At 40.6% G+C, this 25,159-nt stretch overlaps 1 protein-coding gene across 2 annotated transcripts in view; it reads left to right on the top strand.

The window, feature by feature from the left end:
* The window catches only part of LOC127366080 (radixin), a 38,797-nt gene that overhangs the window by 10,496 nt on the left and 3,142 nt on the right, over positions 1-25,159 (top strand). For both annotated transcript variants that reach the window (XM_051404805.1, XM_051404807.1), the window contains exons 3-13: positions 11,563-11,646; positions 16,062-16,157; positions 16,528-16,650; positions 17,085-17,236; positions 17,835-17,918; positions 18,590-18,736; positions 19,839-19,935; positions 20,023-20,186; positions 21,401-21,531; positions 22,698-22,858; positions 23,236-23,328. In XM_051404805.1, coding sequence (XP_051260765.1) covers positions 11,563-11,646; positions 16,062-16,157; positions 16,528-16,650; positions 17,085-17,236; positions 17,835-17,918; positions 18,590-18,736; positions 19,839-19,935; positions 20,023-20,186; positions 21,401-21,531; positions 22,698-22,858; positions 23,236-23,328 — 1,332 coding nt within the window. The remainder of the gene's footprint in view (positions 1-11,562; positions 11,647-16,061; positions 16,158-16,527; positions 16,651-17,084; positions 17,237-17,834; positions 17,919-18,589; positions 18,737-19,838; positions 19,936-20,022; positions 20,187-21,400; positions 21,532-22,697; positions 22,859-23,235; positions 23,329-25,159) is intronic.

The raw sequence follows: 25,159 nt of genomic DNA, 5'->3' as shown, positions 1-25,159 counted from the left end.
ACAATCCTTCCTTCTGTACGTGCTGGCTGCTTACACAGTTATCTACAGCCAGCCAGCAATTGTACCAAGCCCCTGGTCCATCAATCTCAGTAATGGGGAATTAGGCCAGGCCTGATTCCTGGAAAGAGACCAGGGACATGTGATGGAAAAAAGTAGCGAGAGGATGGGAGCTGAAGAGAGGGATAGAACGTGACAGAAACGCAGAGATGAGAACAGAGGAGAAAAGATGAAACGGCTCATAATAAAGAAAAAAACGACAGAGAGAGAGATTGCATGGAGGCTTTTAAAGGTTGTGTTCAGTGCAGGTTGAGCCTGTGTTATAGATCAATGTCAAAAACTGTTCTTAACCAGAAAGGAGCAAATATATTATAGGAGTAATATAAAAGTCATTTAAACTGGTGTTACAGTTTTTTCACGACATGAAAAAATACTGTTCTGATGTAGAAAAATGAAAAGATTACATTTCTATTTTACATTTTGTGATGAGGTGATTTAGCTGTATTGACTCTGAGAAACATCAACGCATAGAAGTCACTGAATAGAATCAGAGAGGAACGGCTGGAGGAAGGACATAGTGGGAGATAAGAGACAGAGACTATGTAGATGGACGGACAGTTTACAAGGGTAAGCAAAAGAGAAAGTTAAAACGGATGGTTAAAGGATAGATTATCGAAACACACAGTAGGGAAGAAAAAAGGCAAACAAAGGGATGAAAGAGGATTTGGAAGAGGACTGAGTGACGGGCACTTTGTTCATATGCAGTCCAGAAAAACGACACCCAGGCCGCCCTCGAGGGGAACTCCCACTCCGGTTACATTAGGCTATACTTTGACATTAAGCCTAGCCGTTGGACGGTAAACACATCAGCCCTTTCACTGCTTCATCTGTGCATCCTCCACCATGAAAACACTTAAATGTCACATTGGAATAAAAGCTGACGGGCCCCTACAGGCACGCTTCGTAATAATTGATCAAGTAAGCTAGCTTGGCTCCATTAGCTCGTAGCTAATGAAGACCAACAAAAGAACAAAATATAGGGACAAAAATACACAGGTCAGGCGAGTAAACCAGTAAACAACAGCTATAAAGAGTCTGTGTTTTGTTGAACCACCTAGAAACAGTCTGTTGTCTCCCTGAAAGGCGAGACAGGCTATAAGCTAGCTAGCCCCAGGCAGACCATTAAAAAGTGAATTTGGTCTGGACCGTAACCCTCCTCAAGGCCTAATTTAATGGTGTTTTTGTGTGTGTACATACACCCCTAACATAACATGGGTGTCCCCCGGTATTCACGTCTTTCATGCTGTTCAAAGGGGGGTTTGTACAAAAGGGACTCTATGTAAGCAGGCCGACCAGAAAGGGAATGTTGGACGAACAGGAGGTGATTTAATCAACTTAACAAGAGGAAACGCCATGAAACAATCTTATCTTTACCTCACATTTCACTGCGCTGGTCATGTATTGTTAATGTTATGCAACACTTAGGAGTTTGCCAGTGAGGTGGCCAAAAAGGGATTTTTTTTTCTGGTTCTATCTTACTTTATATCAACCAACTGTGATAGAAAGCAAGAGATCTGGCTCTCACCCTCTTCCACCTTCAGAGGGTCACATGAATTAATGACTCTTTGCCTCCTGTGGAATCACTTGACCATTTTGTTTGGGTTTCAAGGTTTAGTTATAAGCCCCCAATCCGGAAAGTACCTCTACTGCACAACTCAACACAACACAAACGTTTTTCCTCTTTATTTTAAACCCCCCTTTTTCCTGTAATTCAAGTCATCAGCAGTAGTAGCAGTACAGAGAGTTTAAAGGGCAGGGTGAGGTACAGAGCAACACCTGTGAAACTGATACAGATTCATTATCAGGCTGAGCGGCACTTTCAGCTTTCATAGACACATAAGGAACACAAACAGCTACAGTAAATGTCCGTTCTTCCATTTTGTCCAAGGTCTGAAAGTATTAAACACATTTGATTGTTTTTTTAAGAGGAAGACAGAGAGAATTAGACTGACATTATGTCTTCCTCAAGGTCACAAGCACCAATTAGTACTGTGTTATTCGAAACCAAATCGAGACATGATATGCAGAACTATTCATGTTTGTTTTATCCATCCTAGTGTACCATTTAGCTTGGCCATGGACAGCCAGTCAACAAACAGTACAATGTCTGACAGTTGCAGAATGATTACAAAAGAAAGTAGTATTCCTGTGTTCAAATTGGCACAATGAAAATGTTCATTTAGAACTCGGTATGTACATTACAAACTAGACTCAAACCTTTGTGTCTTCTGAACTCATTTGAAAGCAAAAGTGTTGTTAGCTGCCACAGTCAGAAGTAGAGTGAAAAGCTGACCCTCATAGTGAGAAGAGAGACGGAGACAGTTGATCAAAAGGAGATATGGGTGCACACCTAAAGTCAGTATCTCTTTGAAGGCATTCAGACTGTTGCCCCTGTTGAAACACAGGAGAAGTAGTTGAAAAGTTAAAGCTTGATAGAGAAGTTCAAACCTGCTTGCTTTTACACCTTTAACGAACCGCTGCTTGAAGTGGGTGTTTGTGTCGGATTGTGGGTTTCAGAAAGTTCTAGAAGTTGTAGGATGTAGCCTCCCCAATAATAATGTCGGGAATGTACGGATATTTCAGACAAACAAAATATTTTGTTTGTTTTTTTAATGTTATTTGATGGGAAATGCTGTTGCCCTTTTTATAATATCCAACAGTGCACTAGCATTGACAGAACATGTAATCACCCACGCAGTTGGCATGAATGAACATTGGAAATACATGGGGAGACTGTGGGTCAGATTATTATTGTAAGAGCATTTTTTAATCTCTTTTGCTTTTGTCACACAGCAAGGGGAAAAATAGATTTCACAGACTGATCTGATATGAGAAGATCAATCTCCTCAATACGTTATAGTCTGCCAGTGTTTTCTAGTTTATTAAACTTATTTTGTACATAAGCAATCTCAGAATGGCTGTTGTTTTGGGACTTCCGGTTTAGCCCGTGTCTATATATATATATATATATATGTGTGTGTGTGTGTATATGTATATGTGTATATATATGTGTATATGTATATGATGAAAAAGACACATTTCAGCTCAGGTCTATAAACAGATCTCTCGGTATGAATACAGATGCCTTTAAATAAAAGCTAATAAAAAACTAAATTGTCATCAGATGATTGCCGATGGGCTACAAACAGAAACTAGAGCGCTTCTGATGCCAAAATCTTGATCCCTTGTAGATAATCTATAGAGATTAGCGTATAAGAGATGATGATTGAGATTTATTACAGTGATCTTAGAAGGTGGCATAAGATGTGCATTTAATCTCTCTTTCTGCATGTTTTACTGCTGCAGCCTTTAATCTGTGACCAGCATGATGTTTATTCCGACATGAGACTGACATTTTAAATGACCATCAGATTAATGTAAAGGAGTGCATGTCTGAAAGGGGTTTAAGTTGAAAGCAGACTGACCCTTTTACAATTGCAGTTAACCCTTATGAGAAGAGCTGAGGACAAAGAAAGGAGACATGGGAAAATGAAGACCAAAAAAACATTCGCCTCATCCAAGAACATACACCCTGGGGGGTTAAATGTTGTTAGAGAATCCTTTTTTAAAGATGTATTGATTTCCCATATGTTTTGGTCAGTGTATGTGTTTCTCCAGTGGCATTTTGTGTGTGTGTGTGTGTGTGTGTGTGTGTGTGTGTGTGTGTGTGTGTGTGTGTGTGTGTGTGTGTGTGTGTGTGTTTACATCTGTACAAATAAAGGACAAACAAATGTGTTACATATTTATTTTATCATTATATCTGCCTGCTGGAGCAGAAAACATGTTCTTCAGGCTTGCAGTTTGTGTTTGTGTGTGTGTGTGTGTGTGTGTGTGTGTGTGAATAGGCGTGCATGTTAATCCAGGGTGTGAGATGTGGTGGGACATCGTACATTATTGATTTATCGCTGCGTTTTGCACATGTTGCCCCTCCTGGTGATGGTGTCCCTGGGGACTGGGGGCTGGGTGGAGGGGGGGGCAGCAAGCCTGTGCTGGAGGCTTTAAATATTTCAGAGGGCCATTTTCATTTATATAATGGGAATTATCCAAGTCACTAAATCTAATTAGAGGGAGGGTGTGAAGTTCACCAATCCTCCCACCCCCTCTCCCTAACCTCCACTGCCTTCACTCACTGCTTTATTGGAATGTACTAAAAAAGCTGTATCGCTAAAGCATCGGGATGAAACATTAACATTTACCTCTAAAGCTGCACTCAGTATGATTTATAACGTAGTGATTGACTGAAATGCATGGCCAAAAGTATGTGGACAGCCTGCATTTGATCTGAGGATGATTATCATGGTTTGGACTAGTGCTATTAGTTCCATCTAATCCATTCTATCTTAATGCTACAACATATAATAATATTGCACAATACGAGACAGAGGTCTATAAAGAGAAGGGTTTCCTAGTTTGGTGCAGAAGAACTGAGACTGGCCTTGACATGACCTTAACCCCATCCAACACCATTAGGATGAACTGGAACAGCGACTGTGATCAGTGGATGATCTCACTAAGGCTCTTCTGTCTGAATGGAAGCAAATCCCTGCAGCCAGGTTCCACGTTTCAGTGTCCATATATTTTTGGCCATGTTGTTTGCGTACCATAATAAATACAGTCACCAAACACGTGTAGCCAAGGCAATTTATTGCTGAGTTAATTGGTCTTTTGGATGAATTGAATTAGTTAATGCATCTATCCAGCAAAAACAAACATGCATTCTCTCATATGTGGGGATTTGCTGCTCTTCTCTGTTTTATATCATTGTAAATGGAATATCTTTTATTTTGGGACAATTTGAGAACATTGAACTATGGGAACTTCAGAGACGAAACAACCAATAAAAAACCCATGATAAATCAATAATGGAAATAATTTAGTTTGTTGTGGTGCCACTGATTGATAGGCATAAAAAGTTAAAGACAAATAATTGGAGAAAAAGAGATGGCACATGAGTTCTATTTCCTTGCACTACAGGCAATGTTTGTATTATTTTTTTGTGCTGCTTATCTTTCTTGCTTAGAGGGGTATTTTTTTTCTGCATAGCTGAAAGCAAAGCTGTGTCTGCATGCTAACTCCTCCTACAGCAATCCATATCAGCCCACAGATTCTTGTTTAATTTCTATGCTTTGAAAAGCATCAGCACAGGACTGGGTGGACTGCGTGGTGTGACACAGTGTTAGTGGATAAGTCTTCTCTCATACGTCCTCGATGCCTCTCTTTGATTATGAAAATACAAACAGCCTTCATGAACAAGTCGAAAGCAGGACTGATAAATACTCACATTACTGTATACGCCAGTGTAAAAGTGGTTTTGGAGAGGACGAATCTGAGTGGAAAAGAGGAGAGGTGAAGAGAGACAGAGTAGTAGTAGGACACATAAAGGAGTGGGGGTGAAGATAAAAAGAGTGTCAGAGAGGAAATGTGAAGTAGATGATTGGAAAGAGAGAAGAGAAAAGGTGGCCCTGGTTGCCTTTAAAGCCTCTGTTAACCAGCTTAGCTACCAACAGCTTTTAATTATGGCTGTCTGAGTCTCTCGCACACACACAAAAACAGTCAACAGGTGGGCTGCATTGCGTGGGCGGCCTCTGCCTGTACACACTAGCCTACTATTTGGCTGTCACTACTTGTTATGAATTACATGGAGGCATAGAGGATGCTGGTAAACACAGCCAGCTAAATGGAGACAGACATGCACGCTTTTCCCCCAGAGCCTCATGAGCAAAGATTTGGCTACAAGCTGTGTATAGAAATCACAAGTTCCACAGCTAGAATTAGTGCATACCACTGATATTATAACAATATCATCTCATACATCTCATGTTGCTTCATTAAAATAATATTTTGCAACATGGATAAATATTTCTACTATTGGTTATAGAAGCTGCAGGGCAGGGTAAAGCTGTGTGGCTCATTAAAGCTTTCCTATTTACAGTTTATAGTCATTTATGCGGTGTGAGACTTTGGCCCATGTCTGCATGGACCACATCTTCACAGCTAGAATAAGGAAAGTGAGTTTAGTGACATATGGCTCAACCTTTTGCGCAGGAAACTACGATGATTGGTCAAATTTGTGGAAAAGTTACATTGATTGGACAAGGTCGCAGGGATTGGTTGAATTGCGTTAATTGTTGTGATAATGGCAGACTGTGTCAACATCGCAACTTCCTGGAGGGACTGAAACATTATAGCCAGACTAACATTATATTATCAATATTTAGGATTGTTTTAACATCAGCACATAAACATTTTTGATGAGGATCCCTTTAAAATTGGTTATTAAAGAAGCCATTTTACAGTTCTACAATTGTTTGTTACTTATCAGCCAACAGATACGCTCATATGGATATTTACAAACAGTATATGTATCACTTCTGGTTCAGGTGTTGAATTGATGCCCTCTCAGTCACAACCAGGCTGAAGTGATTAAAAGCTAATTTGAAGTTCATCCACCCTCAATGTGTGGAATAATATTGTACTTGGTGGTTATTGAATGAGTCAGTTGTGTTGATGGTTTGCATAACAATGAACGGCGCTCATTGGCTCTCACCCCACCTCTGTAGTAGGGGCTGGTTTTTTAGCAATAGTGTAATATGCTGTGTGGTTGTAGCAGTCACTGTTGTGGGTTTGCTGTATGCCTTGAAGAGTCAGAAACCTGATGTCATCCAAATATTTGCCAGAGCTCCCAGCATTTAAAACACTGAACCTCCCTCTAAACAGTGTGTGAGGTTATCCGTCTGCCGCTGATTGAGTGTTTAGTTTAAAACAAACCAACAGTGCTTGTGGTCCCGCTCTGTAAACCCTGAGCCGAAGTGAAGAAACTAACTGCTTTCACTCAATTCACAAATTAATTTGATGTTCAGGATCTCAATAAGAATGAAAAACCATTAGTCCTTGAAACCTCCCATTGTTTTATTCAGCCAACTAGATTTTCATGATCAATATTTTACAATTCACATCATGCAGCAAGCAGCCTGAACTCAGCTTCAACAAGGGGAATGTATTTTTCAGTGTGGGACATTTTTCCTCCTTAATTATAATCATGCTTTGCCCATGATCGGCCAGGCTCCATATACCACCACTGTGGAGAATTTCTGGCTGATATATTTCTGCTGGTGGCCTGTGTTGTATTTTAGGCTTGGCAGTATTTGTAGTAGTAGTAGCTGCACAAGACAGAAAGACATGTAATATGTCTCGTGACCAAAAAGCTTTATAGTAGAAGCAGTTGGTCAACAGTAAAGGAAAGGATTGTGGTTAGCAGACAGGCTGAGACCGCCTGCTTTATCTATCTAACGTTTTGTTGCTATCAGCTAGAAGACATGCTGCTCTCTTTCTGTATCTGTGTCTTTGTGCTCCAGCAGTCACGCCACACACACACACACACACACACACACACACACACACACACACACACACACACACACACACACACAGACACACACATACAGACACACCAACACTCATGTCCAGATGTCTGCAGGCACAGACACAGGCTCCAATACACACTCACACTTGAAACAATTCCCCTCACAGACAATAGCAGACTACATTAGAAGGGTACCTCTTCCTGCTGTGTACAAAGGAAATTCATGTTATTCACCTCAGCGCAGAATTGTGCGTTTCCCAATTGGTATATCGTTTCTTTCTCCCTCATCTAGGCCATCCTTAATAAAAAAGCAAGTCTAGGTTTTAGTGGGGATTTATTGTTAACATTGTGTATATATATTAAGAATTCTATGAGCACATATTCTCCAGTACAGAGATTGTGTTCTGTAAGCTTTGATGCTACTTTTATAGAGAGTAAAATATTAAAGATATCATTTCTTGTGGTGGCAATATTTTAGATGTCTTCTATGTCACTTTGTTCACACTGGGTTCTGGTAAATCATGATTTTTCCTCAAATGTTCTGCTTTTTTTATGGACTAAAAGATGAATCAATAAATATAAAAACCTTTAAACCACCTTTAAAAAATTTAAACAATTAAATCAAACATAACTTGCAGCCCCAACAAATCTAACTGCAGTTTCTTTGTTTTTCTGTTGTCTCCCTGTTGAACTGTTCAGCCTGTATCTCACCTCAAGAGGGGTCAATCCTCTCTAGGTCACCCTGTCAAGTGTTAAATCCCTCTTTAGGAAGCCCACAGGGCTTTGTAGGAAATTACATTAAAATCAGCTACAAGGGCGTTGCTATGGAGACTTTATCAGCTCGAGCACAGAGACACATGATGCAACGATGTGCTCACGGAAAAATGCCATATTGTGTGTGCATATTGTACACGCATGTAAAGCCACCATATGGCTGCGCTTCCATACGTACACACAGATGTCTGTCCCGCTTCAACACGCAATCACACCACCGCCACCGCCATATGGTTGCGTTCCCATACAGCACAAACACAACTCTTCTTCATGTGGTGCTGAATAAAATGTAGAACACACACTTAAAACACACACAGACAGTCAAATATTTGTATCCCTCTTTGGACATTTGATTTTCATAAGCAGACAAACAAGAACAAGCACGCTTTAACAGCACACAGGTTCCAATGGACACCAGCAGTATGAATATCTTAAAGTGATGTCCAACTACAGTAAGGTTATGGATTTATCTGTTATCTGAAAGAAAGGAATTTAGGTCAGAACTCCTCTCGATTAATAAATTAGTTGACTGACAGCAAGTTAATTGGCTGCGATTTTCATGTGACTAATCGCAAAGTCATTTATCAAGTAAAAATAAAAGCCTCTGTTCATATCCTTTGTCTGTCAGATGTTGTTGAAATGTGTGTGTGTGTGTGTGTGTGTGTGTGTGTGTGTGTGTGTGTGTGTGTACAGAGGGCACGGTTGGGGGTAGAGTGGCTCTTCTTTTGTCTGCAGAGCATGGTTAACCTGTGTGTGTGTGTGTGTGTGTGTGTGTGTGTGTGTGTGTGTGTGTGTGTGTGTGTGTGTGTGTGTGTGTGTGTGTGTGTGAGATTTTTCAGGTCAGTTGAGCTGTCTATTCGTCTGGTATATTCTGACTGCTGGTTTCATATGATTGATGCACTCTGTTCACCTCCAGCGTTATCTGTCTGGCTGTCTTTGTCTCCTTTCTCTCTCTCTCTCTCTCTCTCTCTCTCTTTCTCTCTTATTCTCTCTCACACAGACACACACTCACAAACAAACAAACACACACACACACACACAACCTACTGATGCAGCAGTTCCATCCCTGAGGCAGGTTACAAGTTTTACTGTACCATTGTTACCCATTTCTTATGCTCTCTCTCTCTCTCTCTCTCTCTCTCTCTCTCTCTCTCTCTCTCTCTCTCTCTCTCTCTCTCTCTCTCGCTCTCTGTCAGGGTTACTTGAGGACAGTGTCAGTTGGTTTCACTGCAGCTGGGTTTGCTTACTGCAGCACAGAACACCACAGCACAGTCTAATGTGTTACGCCTCCAATGAGATAGGAATACTCTCACAAACACACACACACACACACACACAGACCAATATGTGATTGCATTGTGTGCGCAGTGTGTGTGAGTTCAGCACTCTGAACAGGGCCCAGAGGGATTACTGTGAGACACTGGTTTGGTCTCCCCTAGCTCTGCTGCTGGTTTGAAGCCCGGTGGTCTTAAGATGTAATGCTGCGACAGACACACACACTCACATTTCACGTGTCGATGTGGCAGCAGCCCTGAATAAAGTTTCCAGATGCTCATATTTGGCTGTGAAAGTCACACCTGACTGCATGCAACTCCCAGAATCCTGTTCTGCACTGGCTTTCTTCTTCAAACAGTTGTCTTATTTTTGCAGCTGTGGATCCACAGCACCTCACTGCTGCCTTCCCTGTGGCATTAAAACATTTATGAATAATTCAAATTTATGCGCCTATATTTGAGTTTAGATTTTGCACAAGATAAAATCAATAGATATAGGGTGCAGGGAGAACAAATAAAGATGCAGTTTTAACTAAATAAAAAAAAAGAGTGAAATGATTTTAACATAGCATTTTCACATTAAAATGTCTAAAAACACTACACCTATGTTATATGGTAAATGGACCTGTACATATATAGCTATAGACTATACTACGTGCCACATTCACACATTCACTCAGTGATGGCAAACCATCGAACAAAACTAATGCATTCATACACATTCACACTCCTGACGCACAGCATCAATTTGGGGTTCAGTATCTTGCTCAAGGATACTTTGACATGTGGCGGGAGGAGCCCCTTATATATTTTGTAGAGTTGTGTACTTATATTATCCCAGATGTTTACAACAACGTAATCACAGAAATCTGTAATTTTATTAAGGTAACATACATCTATTTGCCTCTAGTTGCTATAACTTCCAGGTAACACGGCAGAGACTTAACTTACCTCACCCGCTGACACGATGTCAGCTTGAGTCACGTTACGTGTTCATCTGCAATGGTGGTTGTATGTAGACAACAACTCCCATAATCCAACGCTATTTCACAGCGTCATCAAAAGCCCAATATCTTAATGAAGAAAGTGTTTGAAGAACAGATTCGAAATCTGTAAATTAGTTTGGAAATAGGAAATAGGAAAAGTTCACATTTAGAAAACAGTAAATTGAGAAGAAGATGAGTTACAGGAGAGGGGATGCTTTGATTTTAATGGGCTGCAATGTTCACCATCCTCTAACACTTGTTAATTCATCCTTTCATCTAGTCACTTGTGGTTTTTTTCTCCCATCTGCTTGACGAACAATCCCTCCATTTGGCCCTCATTTACTGACTTGCCAAGGAAATGACCCAAATGGTTGTGGTTTCACTCTTTCATGCTGGAGTGCAGATGTCCTGTGGACCCTGAGGGCCAGTATAGATGCATCTAAGAGCGGTGATCGTTGAGCATGGCCGTCTTTATCTCCTCTCATCTCTCAGATATACTTTATTTTAATATTAAAAATGTATGCGTGAGAACTTAATTATAGTAGCAGTGTTGAGGTTAGGCTGCTGGAACTGCTAAGTGGACTTCCTAATAAGTTCCCCCTCATTAGAGTGAAGTGAAAGCAACTTCCTCTGCTGCTTCCTGGCAGAGGGGATGAGCAGCGTAAACAGCCGGCGCCTTACATGGTAACTGGCTGGAACACAGAGGGTGTTTGTGTACGTGTGTGTGCACCAAGTGTGAGGAATATTTATAGAAGTCTGATCGGAGGACACACACACACAGCTGGCACAGGCTGTCCCACCAGCAGAGGGTCACAGTAGTTCATCAGCTTTACTCCTTTCCCCGTTTGCTCCTTATTTGCTAAACCGTTGCCTCAGATTGTGTTTGTTCTCTCATGTTACAAGTGGATGAAGTAACTGACTGTAGCAGACTTTTACAGTGAAAATCACAACAACAAAACCAGGAAGGAAGAACACTTTTAGTTCAAAGATTCGGACTATATAAATCACAAGCACACCTTCAACTGGATTATGTTTTTGAAATCGTAAACCTTATTTATATATAGTTTATTGGTCCATTCATTTAGTTTCATTTTCTTCTTCTCTGCAGATCAATGTGCGCGTCACCACCATGGACGCTGAGCTGGAGTTCGCCATCCAGCCCAACACGACAGGCAAACAGCTGTTTGACCAGGTAAGACACACAAACACACACACACACACACACACACACACACACACACTCACACACACAGTGGAGCGTCAGAACTCGACATCAGAGGGAACTGGGTGACCTGCTGGAAGAATCACATTGTTTGTTATCCATTACTAATGAAAAGCAATACTGAAAGTGAACTTGTGTGTGTGTGTGCCAGTTGGTGCTTGGCTGGGTTTGGGTTGGTACTGGTTCTGTACAAAGATGACACACAGAGTGCTCTTTGTCTCAGCTGGGAGCGTTTAGGAGACAGTGGATGTAAGTGGTGGGTGGATGGTGTGGGTCTGTGTGTGAATGTGTGTCTGGGAAGTAAAAGGGCAGCTTTCAGCATTGTTTCATGTCAGGCTCTGAGGCTTGCCGGGGGTTGTGGTGACATAGAGGGAGGAAGACAGAATGAAAGAGACCATCTTTGTTTTCTGTTTTTAGTTGTTGCTCTTTTGCCTGTCTTCTGCTTTATAGTAGGACATCAAATCACAGAATAGCTTTTAAGGCTGCACTGGACTGTATTTCTGTAACAATATGTCTGTCCTGTCAGATTAAATCATGAGGGGAGGGAGTGTATGTGGTTTAAAAACCCTAGACTATTTCTATTCTAACTAGAGGGAGGGTTCACTTTGCTAGGTCAAATTTAGCCCGCTAATGTTTACCAACTAACGTTAGCTATAAGCTTGGCAGTTTATGCTAGTGATGTGGGTTAGGTGGCAGTTTACTAGATAGTTAACCACCGCAAACACAAGTCATATCAGTTATCAGATTACCTTTTAAATTAGTTTTAAAGTAAGCTTGCCAACTTTATCACGTTTCTGAGTGATGGTCCTAGCATTCTCCAAACCTCCCCTAACGCTAATGAAAACTAGCATTGAGGTCATTATGAAGCTTAAGTGCCCATTTCAACTTCTTACCATGTGTTAGCTTACTTTAGCGTAGTGGCGCAGACCTTAATTTATTTCTGACAAAATGAATAACATTATCAAAACAAGCACTTTCAACAGCAGCAACAGCCGTTACAGTGGAAAAGCTTCGAAAAGTTCCAGCTGTATCTGTCCGGAGGATGGTTAAAGAGGGGCACTCACCTCCAAGTGTGTGTGTGTGTGTGTGTGTGTGTGTGTGTGAGTGTGTGTGTGTGTGTGTGTGGACAGAAATAATGCCTCTAGCAGGTTCTTTGTTTTTCTTTTTACTAGCTAAAAATTCTGTCTCAGTAGTTATCAATGTTTAAAAGCTTTTTGTTTGATGGTGGGTGGGTGATGGTATAACATTATTAATAATTGTATTTTTATTTTATTTTATCACCGACCACCTAATCAGAATAAAGAACCTTTAATTATACAAAGACCTGTAACAAGTACCCAAAGAACTGTCCACTACATAAAGACATTATCTTATTGGTGACGGTTCTTTGAGGAACAACAAAGCCTTTTTTAGGAATTACTTGAGAACCGTTATGTTTCTGTAAGCAGGGGTTGTTCTGAAAAACTACCTCAGTCTGAGTGCTTAATCAGTAAATTGATTAGTTAATTGAAAAAAAAAGTGAAAATCTGACTTCTCTAAAGTGTGAGGATTTGCAAGGATTAAACAAGCAAGACATCATCCTGGGCACTGGGAGCTAGTTATTTCTCTCTTCATTTTATAGACTGAATGATTTATTATTAACTGAAAAAAAATCAACAGATTAATAGCTAGTGAAAATGATCATTAGTTGCTGTCCATAATCCCAACCAGACTGGGCTTGAGGAAAGAGAAGAGTGAGTGGGCGCCCACTGACTACTAAGAGAGAATGGAGAGGAAAGCTGACAGGTGTAGAAGTAATGATAGACCTCAGTGGTGGATGACGCTGTCAAGTTTCACATGTCCATCATCAGCTAAAAATAGATTTAGATTAATAACACACCCAAATAGACACAGAATGATTTCCAGCATGAGCAAAACACACAAATGGCTTCTGTTAAAATGATGTGAAGTGTTTGGGAGGTCACAAGTTTACGAGAACAGACTGAATGCAGCAAGCAAAGAAGTGAGATGGGATACATTACTGAAGCTGGACGTGATCCCAACGCCTCAGTATTCGTATTGAAAACCGATCGGCTTCAGCCTGTAATATTTCTTCCTCAGCCTGCACTGTGTGGTGTTGTGCGTCTGTTGTGATCGTCCAGCTGCTGTGTGTCGAGGTCACATACAGTCCAACAGCGAATGAGTCCTGTGATAATGAGTCTGCAAGAAGCAGCCTTCAGTTGGTGCAGATTCACATGAATGAAGAGAGAGGGCTCCATTGATAAAGAGGCTGTCCTGCTAAATATAAACACCCTTAAGCTCACTCAAACACACACTCACACACACAAAGATAAAAGGCCTTAGAGAGGTATGAAAGCGTTTTAATCAAACTAACACACATGTAAGCCTGCATATGAACATGAACACGTAGACTGAAATCACACACTTTTAAAGTTGTCTCTATGAACAAGTGTTTTATATTGAGTTGCCCAGTCTGTCTCTTTTATGTTTTCCTTCTTTCCTCTTTTCTTTTCCTCCTATTATTCCTTCTCTCTCTCAACCCGGCGTTTCCCAAATTAGTTATCCGCATTCTGAGGTTTCACTTCTAAATCTGCAAGCTGAGCGCTCAGCATCCGCATAGCTGTCTCTGCATACTGCATTCCCAGCCCCACTGGAAACCCTGTGTGTGTGTGTGTGTGTGTGTGTGTGTGTGTGTGTGTGTGTGTGTGTGTTTGTGTGTGCAAATGTGATTGTACCGTCACCATTGCAAACAACGTGTTTTTGGATGGGTGTTTGAGTGTGTTTTTGCATTTGTTTATATCTATGATTATTGGACACATATGGGTATTAATGTGTTTAGGGGAGCATGTCCTTGTGTGAGAGGGAGTTAGTTATATGGCAGTGAGTGCCGCTGTATTGACTGTGTAAATCACATTAGAGTCTGAGTAAGCGTTCACATCCCCTCAGGGTCTCTCTCTCTCTCTCTCTCTCTCTCTCTCTCTCTCTCTCTCTCTCTCTCTCTCTTTGTGAGAGAGAGAAAAGGAAGAGAGGGAATGGAAGAAGCAACGTAAAACTGTTAACTTGCAGTTCTAGAGAAGTTTTCCCAGGAGACGGGATCTCCTACTGTTGTTAGTCTATATGAATGTGTGTGCATTTTTTATGGCAACATCAATTAATCATAGATAACTTAATCTAAATTTAAACGCACTTATGGCCAAAAGTAAGTGGAAAACTGCGTAATTTTATGCACAATTGGGCTAAGCCCTTTAGTTGCAATGAAGTGAAATCTTAATGCAACAGTGTACGGTGATATTTCAGTGTGTGTCCAAATTCGTGGTTACAGTTTGGGACATGACAACGCTCCCATGCACAAAGCCAGATCCATAAAGAAATGGTTTTCCCAGTTTGGTGTGAAAGAAGCTGACTGGCCTGCACAGATCTCTGACCTCAGCACTATCTAACACCTGTAGGACGATCACACACTGTGAGCCAGACCATATCACCTTATCATTTGTGAACGAGTCCTTCAGCTCCTCTGAGTGAACGATGGGAGCTAAACCCCACCTGAGGGCCGATTGCCTTTCAGAGTAATAGGATGATCCTATAACGTAGACTACTATGTTAAATACAATCCAGAAACATCTCACTTTGGTAATAACATTAAGATCCAAACATGGTAACATGTATGTTGCGCCAGTCTCCAACATACAGAATGTCCAATATAAATAAAACGTTTAATACCATTTTCAGTTACATTGAATTATTTAAGTGATAGCCTATATATGCACACTTGCTAATCATAGGTCAAATGTGCCGTATGGGAGTGGAAAGAGCCAACTCTTATTGCTGAGCTGAGCCAAATGATCTGGGTCACTAAAAAGAGCCGGAATTCCCATCACTAGCTGGACCTCACTAATGCTCTGTGTGTCTGAACGGGAGCAAATCCCTGCAGCCAGGTTCAGAAATCTGACGGAAAGTCTTCCAGGAAGAGTGGAGCATGTTAGCAGACTAATGCTCATGGGTTCTGGAATTAAGTGTTTTGCAACCACTGCTGTCCATATACATTGTCCTGGTTTTCACATCCATTTGGCAGTGTCCTTGGTGTTCTTTTCCTTTGATTTGGTGTAATATTCAGCCTTTGTGTGTGTATAAAACCAACATTGAGATGATGAACTGCCTTTATCTCTTGCCGCAGGTACTGAGCGTTGCAACTGTGGTTTCCCTCACTAGATTTCCAATGATTATCTGTCCACATAGTTTTCAATTTATGCAGAAAACAAAGTCTCTGTTCTACAGAGGTTATCTGTAGAAAATCCCACTAGAAATGTTCTATTGGAGCCTTGAGCCAAGCTCGTCTGGTACCAGCTGTAAACTGCTTAAAATAAACATAATTTGTGTGGTTTCAGGTGGTGAAGACAGTGGGTCTGAGGGAGGTCTGGTTCTTTGGCCTGCAGTACACAGACAGCAAAGGATATGTCACGTGGCTCAAGCTCAACAAGAAGGTGAGAGACCCTGAACACAACCACTCTTTCGGCACATGTGACCAATCTCTTTATTCCTGTTTGTATAATTTATGCAAATAAATTAATTCCCTGCAGCTTAAAATTATGAAAGCCTGTAAACAGTAAACAGTCATCCTCCCGTGGTTAAGACTTTATCATGCTAGAAAGCCCTAGAAATAAACTTGTGTGTATAATCTTACTTTATTATTCTGTTTGGTATGAGCTTTAATCCAGAGTGCCTAAAACCAGCATCAGTAAAATGGAGACACATTTTAATTTCCTCAGTACTTATTTATATGTTTACATACTCTAAAGACATGTAAAGGCAGGGGGTGAAAGATGAAATGTTGTGTGTGGGTGTTCTCTGCAGGTGACCCAGCAGGATGTGAAGAAGGAGAATCCTCTGCAGTTTAAGTTCAGAGCAAAGTTCTTCCCAGAGGATGTTTCTGAGGAACTCATCCAGGAGATCACACAGAAACTCTTCTTCCTGCAGGTACTGTACCATGAAGAGATTACTGAGCCTGCCAATAATTTTTGGTGGTGAGGTCGACCAAAATTGACACAAGGTAGAAAATTGTGCTGTGATTTAAAGCTGGTAATAAAAGCTAGAATTCCTATATTCAGGTGATTATACACTAATGAAAACATACCTATGAATATTATGTTCCAGTTCTGCCAATAGATCCTCTTAAATGTTACACACTGGACCTTTAATATTGGGGAAAGTTGTCTTTTTTTCTAAACAAAATCTAGAAAACAGCCTTTTTTGGTTTATATTTGTCAAATAAAGAAAAGTGAAAATGTATAGTCTCTAATCATAAAGCTATTGATGTCTGATCCAATTTATCGTAAAATATAACCAACATAATGATAGATGTGACTGCTGCTTCCTGTAGTATCTCTATGATTTGTTTACCCTCCCTGCAGGTGAAGGAGGCCATTCTGAATGATGAGAACTACTGCCCCCCAGAGACAGCCGTGCTGGTGGCCTCCTACGCTGTCCAGGCCAAGTACGGAGATTACAACAAGGACATTCACAAGCCTGGCTACCTGGCCTCCGACCGACTACTGCCACAAAGGTACAATATATACACACTTTACTAGTCTATACTTGTGAGGACCTGCAATTATGATATAAGTGATTCCATAACCCCCAAACTAAAAGTGTGAAAACAACATTAACTTACACAAATAGTGCCTTAGCTGACAAAGGGCTGTAAAATTTGCCCCTCAGTCACCTATTCACACACACACACTGATTGCAGCAGAGCTGCTGTGTGGTCTTGGGGTTTAGTTTATTGCACAAGGACACTTGATGTTTGGACACAGGGAACTGGGGAGCAAACCGCAAACCCTGCCATTAATGGACAGCCAGCTCTACCTCTTCAGCCAACCTCTAATATTTAATTGTATCATAGATGACTGTGTTGTCACAGAATTACCTGTACGGGGAGGCCATCATTATCCCGGGCAAAACATCATTGTTTGCACTCTAATCTCAGGGCGGTCATGATCAGCAGCCTAGCTACAGTCAAACAGAGAGAACATACTGTAGTATCGATATATTTATTATTTATCTATATTTGTTCTGCTTTTTCACTTTTTTTTTTGTGTGTGTGTGTGTGTGTGTGTGTGTGTGTGTGTGTGTGTGTGTGTGTGTGTGTGCGTGCCCTGTAGAGTCCTGGAGCAACACAAGCTGACAAAGGAGCAATGGGAGGACAGAATACAGACTTGGCATGAGGAACACAGAGGCATGCTCAGGTAAATGTGTGTTTGTTTCGGGGGGAAGACATGTCCTTTTGTATGTGTGTGTTTAATGTTGTTCATATGTTTGTGAAGGAATTTTCCTTCTTTCCAGTAGACCGCAATGGTATAGTGCCTCCCCCCCTTGCGACTGTGACGCTGTCTACAAACCTAAAGCAGGTCACAGTCTCTACCTCTTTATTGTTAATTTGCCCTCCACTCTGACTGTTTGGCTGACTAGACTATGCAGAGCAGCTGATATGGTTGAACACTGAGCACCCAACACATTGTTCTAATTTGTTATGGAAGACCAAGGTTAAGAACAGTCTAACAGACAGACTGTCTCCTGTATGCGCTGTATGTGACTGGGTGTCATTCAACGTGACTGAGGATAGTGTAGATAGGCTCAGAGTTTGTTTTGAACCACTACCCAATTGGATCTCTACACATATGTTGCTGCATAAGTCATGACCATATTTGGGACACTAGCAGATCTTGTGGGTGTTAAATATCCCCTGACAGGATAATCTTCAGAATTGGGTTGGCAACTGCTTGTTACACATGTAATGCTGATCTATCTATCATCCATCAAGATTTCCTGAGCTCTTCATCAAGTTCATCTTGTGTGTGTGTGTGTGTGTGTGTGTGTGTGTGTGTGTGTGTGTGTGTGTGTGTGTGTGTGTGTGCAGGGAGGATGCGATGATGGAGTACCTTAAGATAGCTCAGGACTTGGAGATGTACGGCGTCAACTACTTTGAAATTAAAAACAAGAAGGGCACAGAACTGTGGCTGGGAGTCGACGCCCTGGGACTCAACATCTACGAGCACGAAGACAAGTAACCAACTCACACATACACACACACACACGTACACACACACACGTACACACGTGAAGACTACATACTTTAAAAGTTGTGTAGGTTACTTAGATTCATTGATTATAGTTTCATAATTAATATTTAACATTAATCAGTAACACAGTTTACACTCTGACAGGATTTTTTTGCCACCATATTTGATCTGGTTGATACAGTGATTCCTAACCTGGGGGTTAGGACTCCTCCAAGGAATGCAAAATAAAGCAGAGGGGCCCCAAGAACAACTCCTCATTGTTTTGCACAAAAATATATTGACTAACTTGACTTTCTTGTAAATGATTGAAACGTTTTCCTTAGAGCTCATTTTGAACAATATCAAAATGTAACAATCTGAAAAGAATCGCTCTTTGGAGGAGCTGCTCAGACTCCCCGAGGGGCTGCAAGTAGACGTTGCTTCATTTTAAGGGAACGTGAGACCAAATGGTTGAGAACCACTGCTCTGGTTGATGTGAACAGAACCTCATCAAAACTGAAAACTGAAAATAAAGAGGAAGAAAATGAAACCACAAGAGAAGTTACTGTCAACAACCATTCACATGGTTTATTTTAGGAAGAGACCCTGCTACAGTTAAGTCACGACTTCAGTGCAAAAAACTTTATTTGGAAGAAGACATCTCTTATAAAAGTATATGATTGTTATAATAATAATAATAATAATAATAATTGTAACAGTGGCAGGTCTCAGAACTTTTAACCCCTGTGTCTAGCACTTCTCCAGATTAAATTCTGTTCAAGACAATATTATCTGCTGTTAATATTAAAAAGGGGACTAAGACCTCAGAGACCACTTAAGCTACATTATAGCTAGTAAAAGAATATGAACTTTAGACTTGCTCAGCTCCCTCTGTGACCTTGGATTGCATCGGTTTGACAACAGCGCCCTCTTTTGGTGTTTGACAGAACAGCTGATGAACAGCTTGAACTCAAAACCTCATAAACAGTCAAAGCCTACACACATGCTTTTAAACTGTCAGTGAAAGATTATAGACAAAGACTTCAGAAATAAATTCATTTTATTTCTTTTAATTGTCAATTAAAAATCCTGTCACTGCCACCTCAGGTTGTCACCAAAGATCGGCTTCCCCTGGAGTGAGATCAGAAACATTTCCTTCAACGACAAGAAGTTTGTCATCAAGCCCATCGACAAGAAAGCTCCAGTAAGTGTTGGAATGATGTGTGGTAGATGATGTTTTTTCAAAATATGTTTTTTTACACTGCCATGTCCATCCTTTGTGTCTCTCCAGGACTTTGTGTTCTACGCCCCTCGGTTACGGATCAACAAGCGCATCCTGGCGTTATGTATGGGAAACCATGAGCTGTACATGAGGAGGAGGAAGCCCGACACCATCGAGGTGCAGCAGATGAAGGCTCAGGCCAGAGAGGAGAAGCACCACAAACAGATGGAGAGGTACAGTATACGCTGCTTTTACTTATTCAGGGCTACAAGTTAGTCTGGTAGCACCAGCTTTCTTTCACTTTGCTGGGAATTATGGTTTTCCTGTTTTCCCAATATTCCATATTTTGTGTAACTGGCTTAACAACAATCATACAGCAACGCCCCCCTAAAGGATAAGCGGGTACAGCTAATGGATGCACATAAATGACTGGACTCATTTATTGGCTGAGGAAATCCTTTATCCCTGAACAGCTTACAGTAAATGAATGACTGCAGGTAGTGTTATGGGTGTAACCCTGTACTGCAGGCTGTTTTGAATGAGCAAATATTAGCTGATTGAAGTGGATCATTGATAAAGCTTTATGAGCAGTAGGGGGCAGTGCAGCACTGAAAGAAATGCTCATGTCCCTCATCTGCAGGGCTGATTCTGTTAGGTCTGGAACTGCTGTTTCACTAGAAAACAAACACAACATAGCTTGTTTTACTGTTGGTAACAAGAAGTGAAACAATTTAAATAAATAACCTTTTATAGATATTAGATTGTTCTGTACAAAAAAATATATTTGCATGATATTGCAATCATTGCACCCATACCAAAGAGCACTGAACACATTCTTATCTATGAGTTAGTGTAGTAGAGGATGTGATGTTTGTTTTTAAATGTCATTGGTGTTGAGGCTGATGTATTTATTTCTGTTTGTACGTGGGCGGGTTGGATGCACATGTTTTGTTTCACTTGAAGGCGTCACATGTCAAAATGTCAATGTCACTCTCCTTTGTCCTCAGCCTTAATTCTCTTTGGTCTGACATTGACTTGAGAAGTCTTTAATAATCCCCTTTTAGATGGTTATAAATCCTAAAATAAAACATTACAAAAACATACCAGTGGAATCAGAAACTGGAGTTTGATCTGTGTTAGTTTTGTCTTTTATCAAGTTAAGACATGAAAACTTAGTGCTCAGCAGGGAGTGCCCATAACATACCTGCAATTATGTCACACACAAGCAAAAGTTGCCTACATATCAGTGGGTTTACACAAGAAACTGTAAGAAATCAGATAACACGTTTACATGCAAACAAAACAGCTAACATGGCGTTGGGAAAAAGTCTTGATAAGACCAGACTTAATAAAAGCCTATGAATTTCCTTGTAGACTACTTGTTGGCGTATATCTTCAATCAACAGATACAGAACATTTGTGATTGTTCTCTCTGTTATTTGGACAGAGCGCAGTTGGAGAACGAGAAGAAGAAGCGTGAGCATGCAGAGAAGGAGAAGGAGCGGATAGAGCGAGAGAAGGACGAGCTGATCGAGAGGCTGAGGCAGATCGAAGAGCAGACGCAGAGAGCTCAGAAAGGTACGGCCGCACCAACAGCTCCCATACTGCCATGTGAGGGCCAAACTGAGTTTTAGGAAAGTTTTTCAGAGTGTGAACTTTCTTCAAGAGCGTTTAAACAGTGTCCAAAGTTGGCATTGAATGTCTAGCTGGATTCAGAGTTGCATTTGCTTAGTGTCTGATAATAGTTTATTTAGGCACGGTTCTTGTTCAGCTCTTTGTGTGCTGATGCAAAAAACAGGTCTTGTAGAAAGACATGGACATGGTCAGGTATCACATTTGTACAAAAAAAAATTCTAAAGACACCCCCCCCTTAATTGTTCACTGATACATGTTAGAGTTTCATGATTCTATTTTTTTTATATTTCATGTGGGAAAAAAGATCCAAAAGGTCACAATGAAAAGTAATGAAGCTGAGAGTTCAGTACAAATGAAAAACTATGCAGGCCTAAAAAACTATTTATAACCCCCAGACTGAAAAACCCTGCACGTTTACAACCCTTAATTTGCATTCTTCAACATTACACAAAGTTGAAAGGTGTCCTGTTTACCTTGTCTAAACAGCTCAGTGTTTGAGGAGCAGCTCCAAGCAAGCAGCAGTTCACCATGTTATAACCCTCCAGCCCCTGGTCATAAGTTAGTTTTGTACAAAGAGATTTAAGAAAGATATGAATTTTTAAAGCCTTAACTCTGCATGCAGGGTGTTTCAAACAAATACAGGATGTTCAGTCTTTACCTGTAAAAGAACATCAGACATCAGACCAGGACAGAAAGATACTTTCATCCAACCAAGCAGTCAAAAGTCAGGGAGTTTTAAGTGACCAATTACAAATCCCACGTATTCTATATTCATTTGCTCATGTGTGAACACGATTATTTACTGCACAAGAAATGTCATGTATGATGAAATGCCTTGGAAATGAATGTTGGCATCAATGTAGGACTATTAAATGTGGAAGATAAATTCACACAGACTTCAAATTGTTTTTGCACAATGGAAAATGTTACTTTGATTAATTCAGTTAAAAGTAATTACACCAAAATGTGTGAATTCATCAATGAGATAATGAGATAATGAGAAAATGAGCGTTATCGTCTTGCATTGTTTGTACCTCCCTCACTGATTGCTCAGTCACACGCGTTTAAGATGGTCTGTGGCTCATGTATTTACACGTGTTTGCGTGCAGAGCTGGAGGAGCAGACCCGGAGGGCGCTGGAGTTGGAGCAGGAGAGAAAGCGGGCAAAGGAGGAGGCAGAGCGGCTGGAGAGGGAGAGGCAGGCGGCGGAGGAGGCCAAGGCGGCGCTGGCCCAGCAGGCCGCGGACCAGATGAAGACCCAGGAGCAACTGGTACCTGCACTCACACATCAATCACAGATCACAGCCACTGTTCCCAACTCCAGCATTTACTCCTTCACTTTAGTGTTTTTGAACTGGTAGAACTGCAACTATTTGATCTCCAGTTTTTTCCCCGCCCAGGGCAATTTTTTTCATAATGAATGTGTCAATCATTTTCTCACTTAATGGATTAGTTGTTCTGTGCATACAATATCATTTATCAAGCAAAACTACCAGTTTGTCAGATATGAGAAGTTGCTACAGTACTTCTGTCTGTCTCATGTTGCTGTAGATTGCAGAAACCTTTGGGTTTTTGGCGCTGTTGGTTAGACACCACACTGTGTTCAGTTTGGTAACTTTTTACTGGCACGTGTTGTTATTCTCGACAGGCTGCTGAGTTAGCAGAGTTCACTGCCAAAATCGCTCTGCTTGAGGAGGCCAAGAGGAAAAAAGAAGATGAAGCAAATGAATGGCAACACAAAGTAATGTAACCCATGTATATATGTGTTAAGTGTGTGTGTGTGTGTGTGTGTGTGTGTGTGTGTGACCATGTTTTTGTCACTGCACTAGTGACTACCTCTGAGAGTTGAGATTGCAAAATTGAAATTGGAACAGGGAGGTTACCTGAAACTCTCACCATCGGTTAGCTTCAACAAGGAAGTGCAGAGGAAACTCAACATTCCAAACAGATGGTAAAAAGGAGGGAAACATTTTCATTAGAATTACCTTTTTAGAAATATAGCAGCCTTTGTGCTTTCTCTCTTACAACACCTGCAGACGTGCAAACATTTAAACTGCATGTTTAATTTCAGCTCAAAATCACCCAGGGCATTTGGCTCCACATAAAAGCCAAGTCAATAGTTAAAAGTGTACTCACATATAAGTAGCTGCAGCCCTGTCACTGACATTATCCCCAGCTTGGAGACAATAAGACATTTACTAGTGCACAGCTGTATCGGTGGTCTTGGTTCTTTCAGTAACTGCTGATACCGAGGCTTTATTTAGTAGTTTATTAAAAGTGATGACAGAGGTGGCAAAAACTTTGACATACAAACAAATAGTCACATAGAAAGGTAAAAGCAGCAACACCCAGACTGCAATAACCTGTATAAAAATACTCCTTTATAACTCTAATGCTTTTTGATGTTTGGTAAAAGCCTGAATAGTGCAGCAGTTCCTCTAATAAGCAGTGATTGGTTGATTGGCACCTTGTGTGACGCACTGCTTCCTATAGAAGGACACCTGACCCACATTAGCACAATTCATTGCACAACAGCACAGCTCCTTTTAGAAAGCTCGTTCTATAGCCCATCTGTACATCTGTTACAGTTACAAGAAGCTGCATAGATGAATCCCTCTTCATGCTCCCAACTGGAGCAAAGGGCAATGGGAGAAAAATACGTTTTTATGCTGATCTGACGTGAAAAGATCCATCTCCTCAACATTTTAAATTAAAGTCACCGAGGCAAAAGAGGTTAAAAAGCAATCTGACCAAAAGTTTAATTTGAATTCCAACTCCTGTCATTCAATGCTTGTGTGCACGGTTAAATATATATATATATATATTATATAAAAGGTTTGCTCACTAATCCCCTGTGCTCACGATGGTTATTAAAGCTTCAACAGCAAAACAAGTTTCAAAACCCGTCACTGATGCAGCCGCAGAGAGAACAGAAAGCACTTTTCTTCCCCGCTCTCACGTACCATAATATTGAGTAAATATTGAGTCAAAGACTTTCAGGCAAAATGTGGAATGTGTGTTTGTCTGCACTACTGAAATGTTTGATAAAGGATAATGGCTTTTAAAAAGGAGTTAAGCTTTGTTTTTAATAAAATAGTATTTTTTGCTTGTTAGTTGCTGCAGTTGATTCTTGGGAATTGCTGCTTTTTCCCCTTTTTTTATGGGACTTTAATGTAAAAGCTTTAAATTAATTTGAAAGATGATTAAAAGACGCAATCTTAGGGTGCAGGTTCAAACCAGCATGCATTTCATACAGCTAGACATAGTGTGACAAACAAAGCCACGTCAATATAACAGGACAAAAATGATTTAAAGTACTTTAAAGTGTTTAAAGTAAAGGCAGTTTTATAGTTGCATACCTTGTAGTAAGATCCATATATATGTTAGAGGTAAAATATACATACATAAATATACAGGAGGTGGTAGTTCATATAGGCTTGATACTTGATACATAGGTTTTACTAAAGGAGCGTCTATGTGTTCAGACTGAACATGAAGCAATTTTCACCTCACTTACTGTTTTTATTTTACCATGATTCATGCTATTCTATTCTTTTCAAAAATAATTTAAA

The sequence above is a fragment of the Dicentrarchus labrax genome, unplaced genomic scaffold (genome assembly GCF_905237075.1).
Source record: "Dicentrarchus labrax unplaced genomic scaffold, dlabrax2021, whole genome shotgun sequence".
In the NCBI taxonomy this organism is placed as follows: domain Eukaryota; kingdom Metazoa; phylum Chordata; class Actinopteri; family Moronidae; genus Dicentrarchus; species Dicentrarchus labrax.
This window is presented reverse-complemented; position numbering and strand designations above follow the sequence as displayed.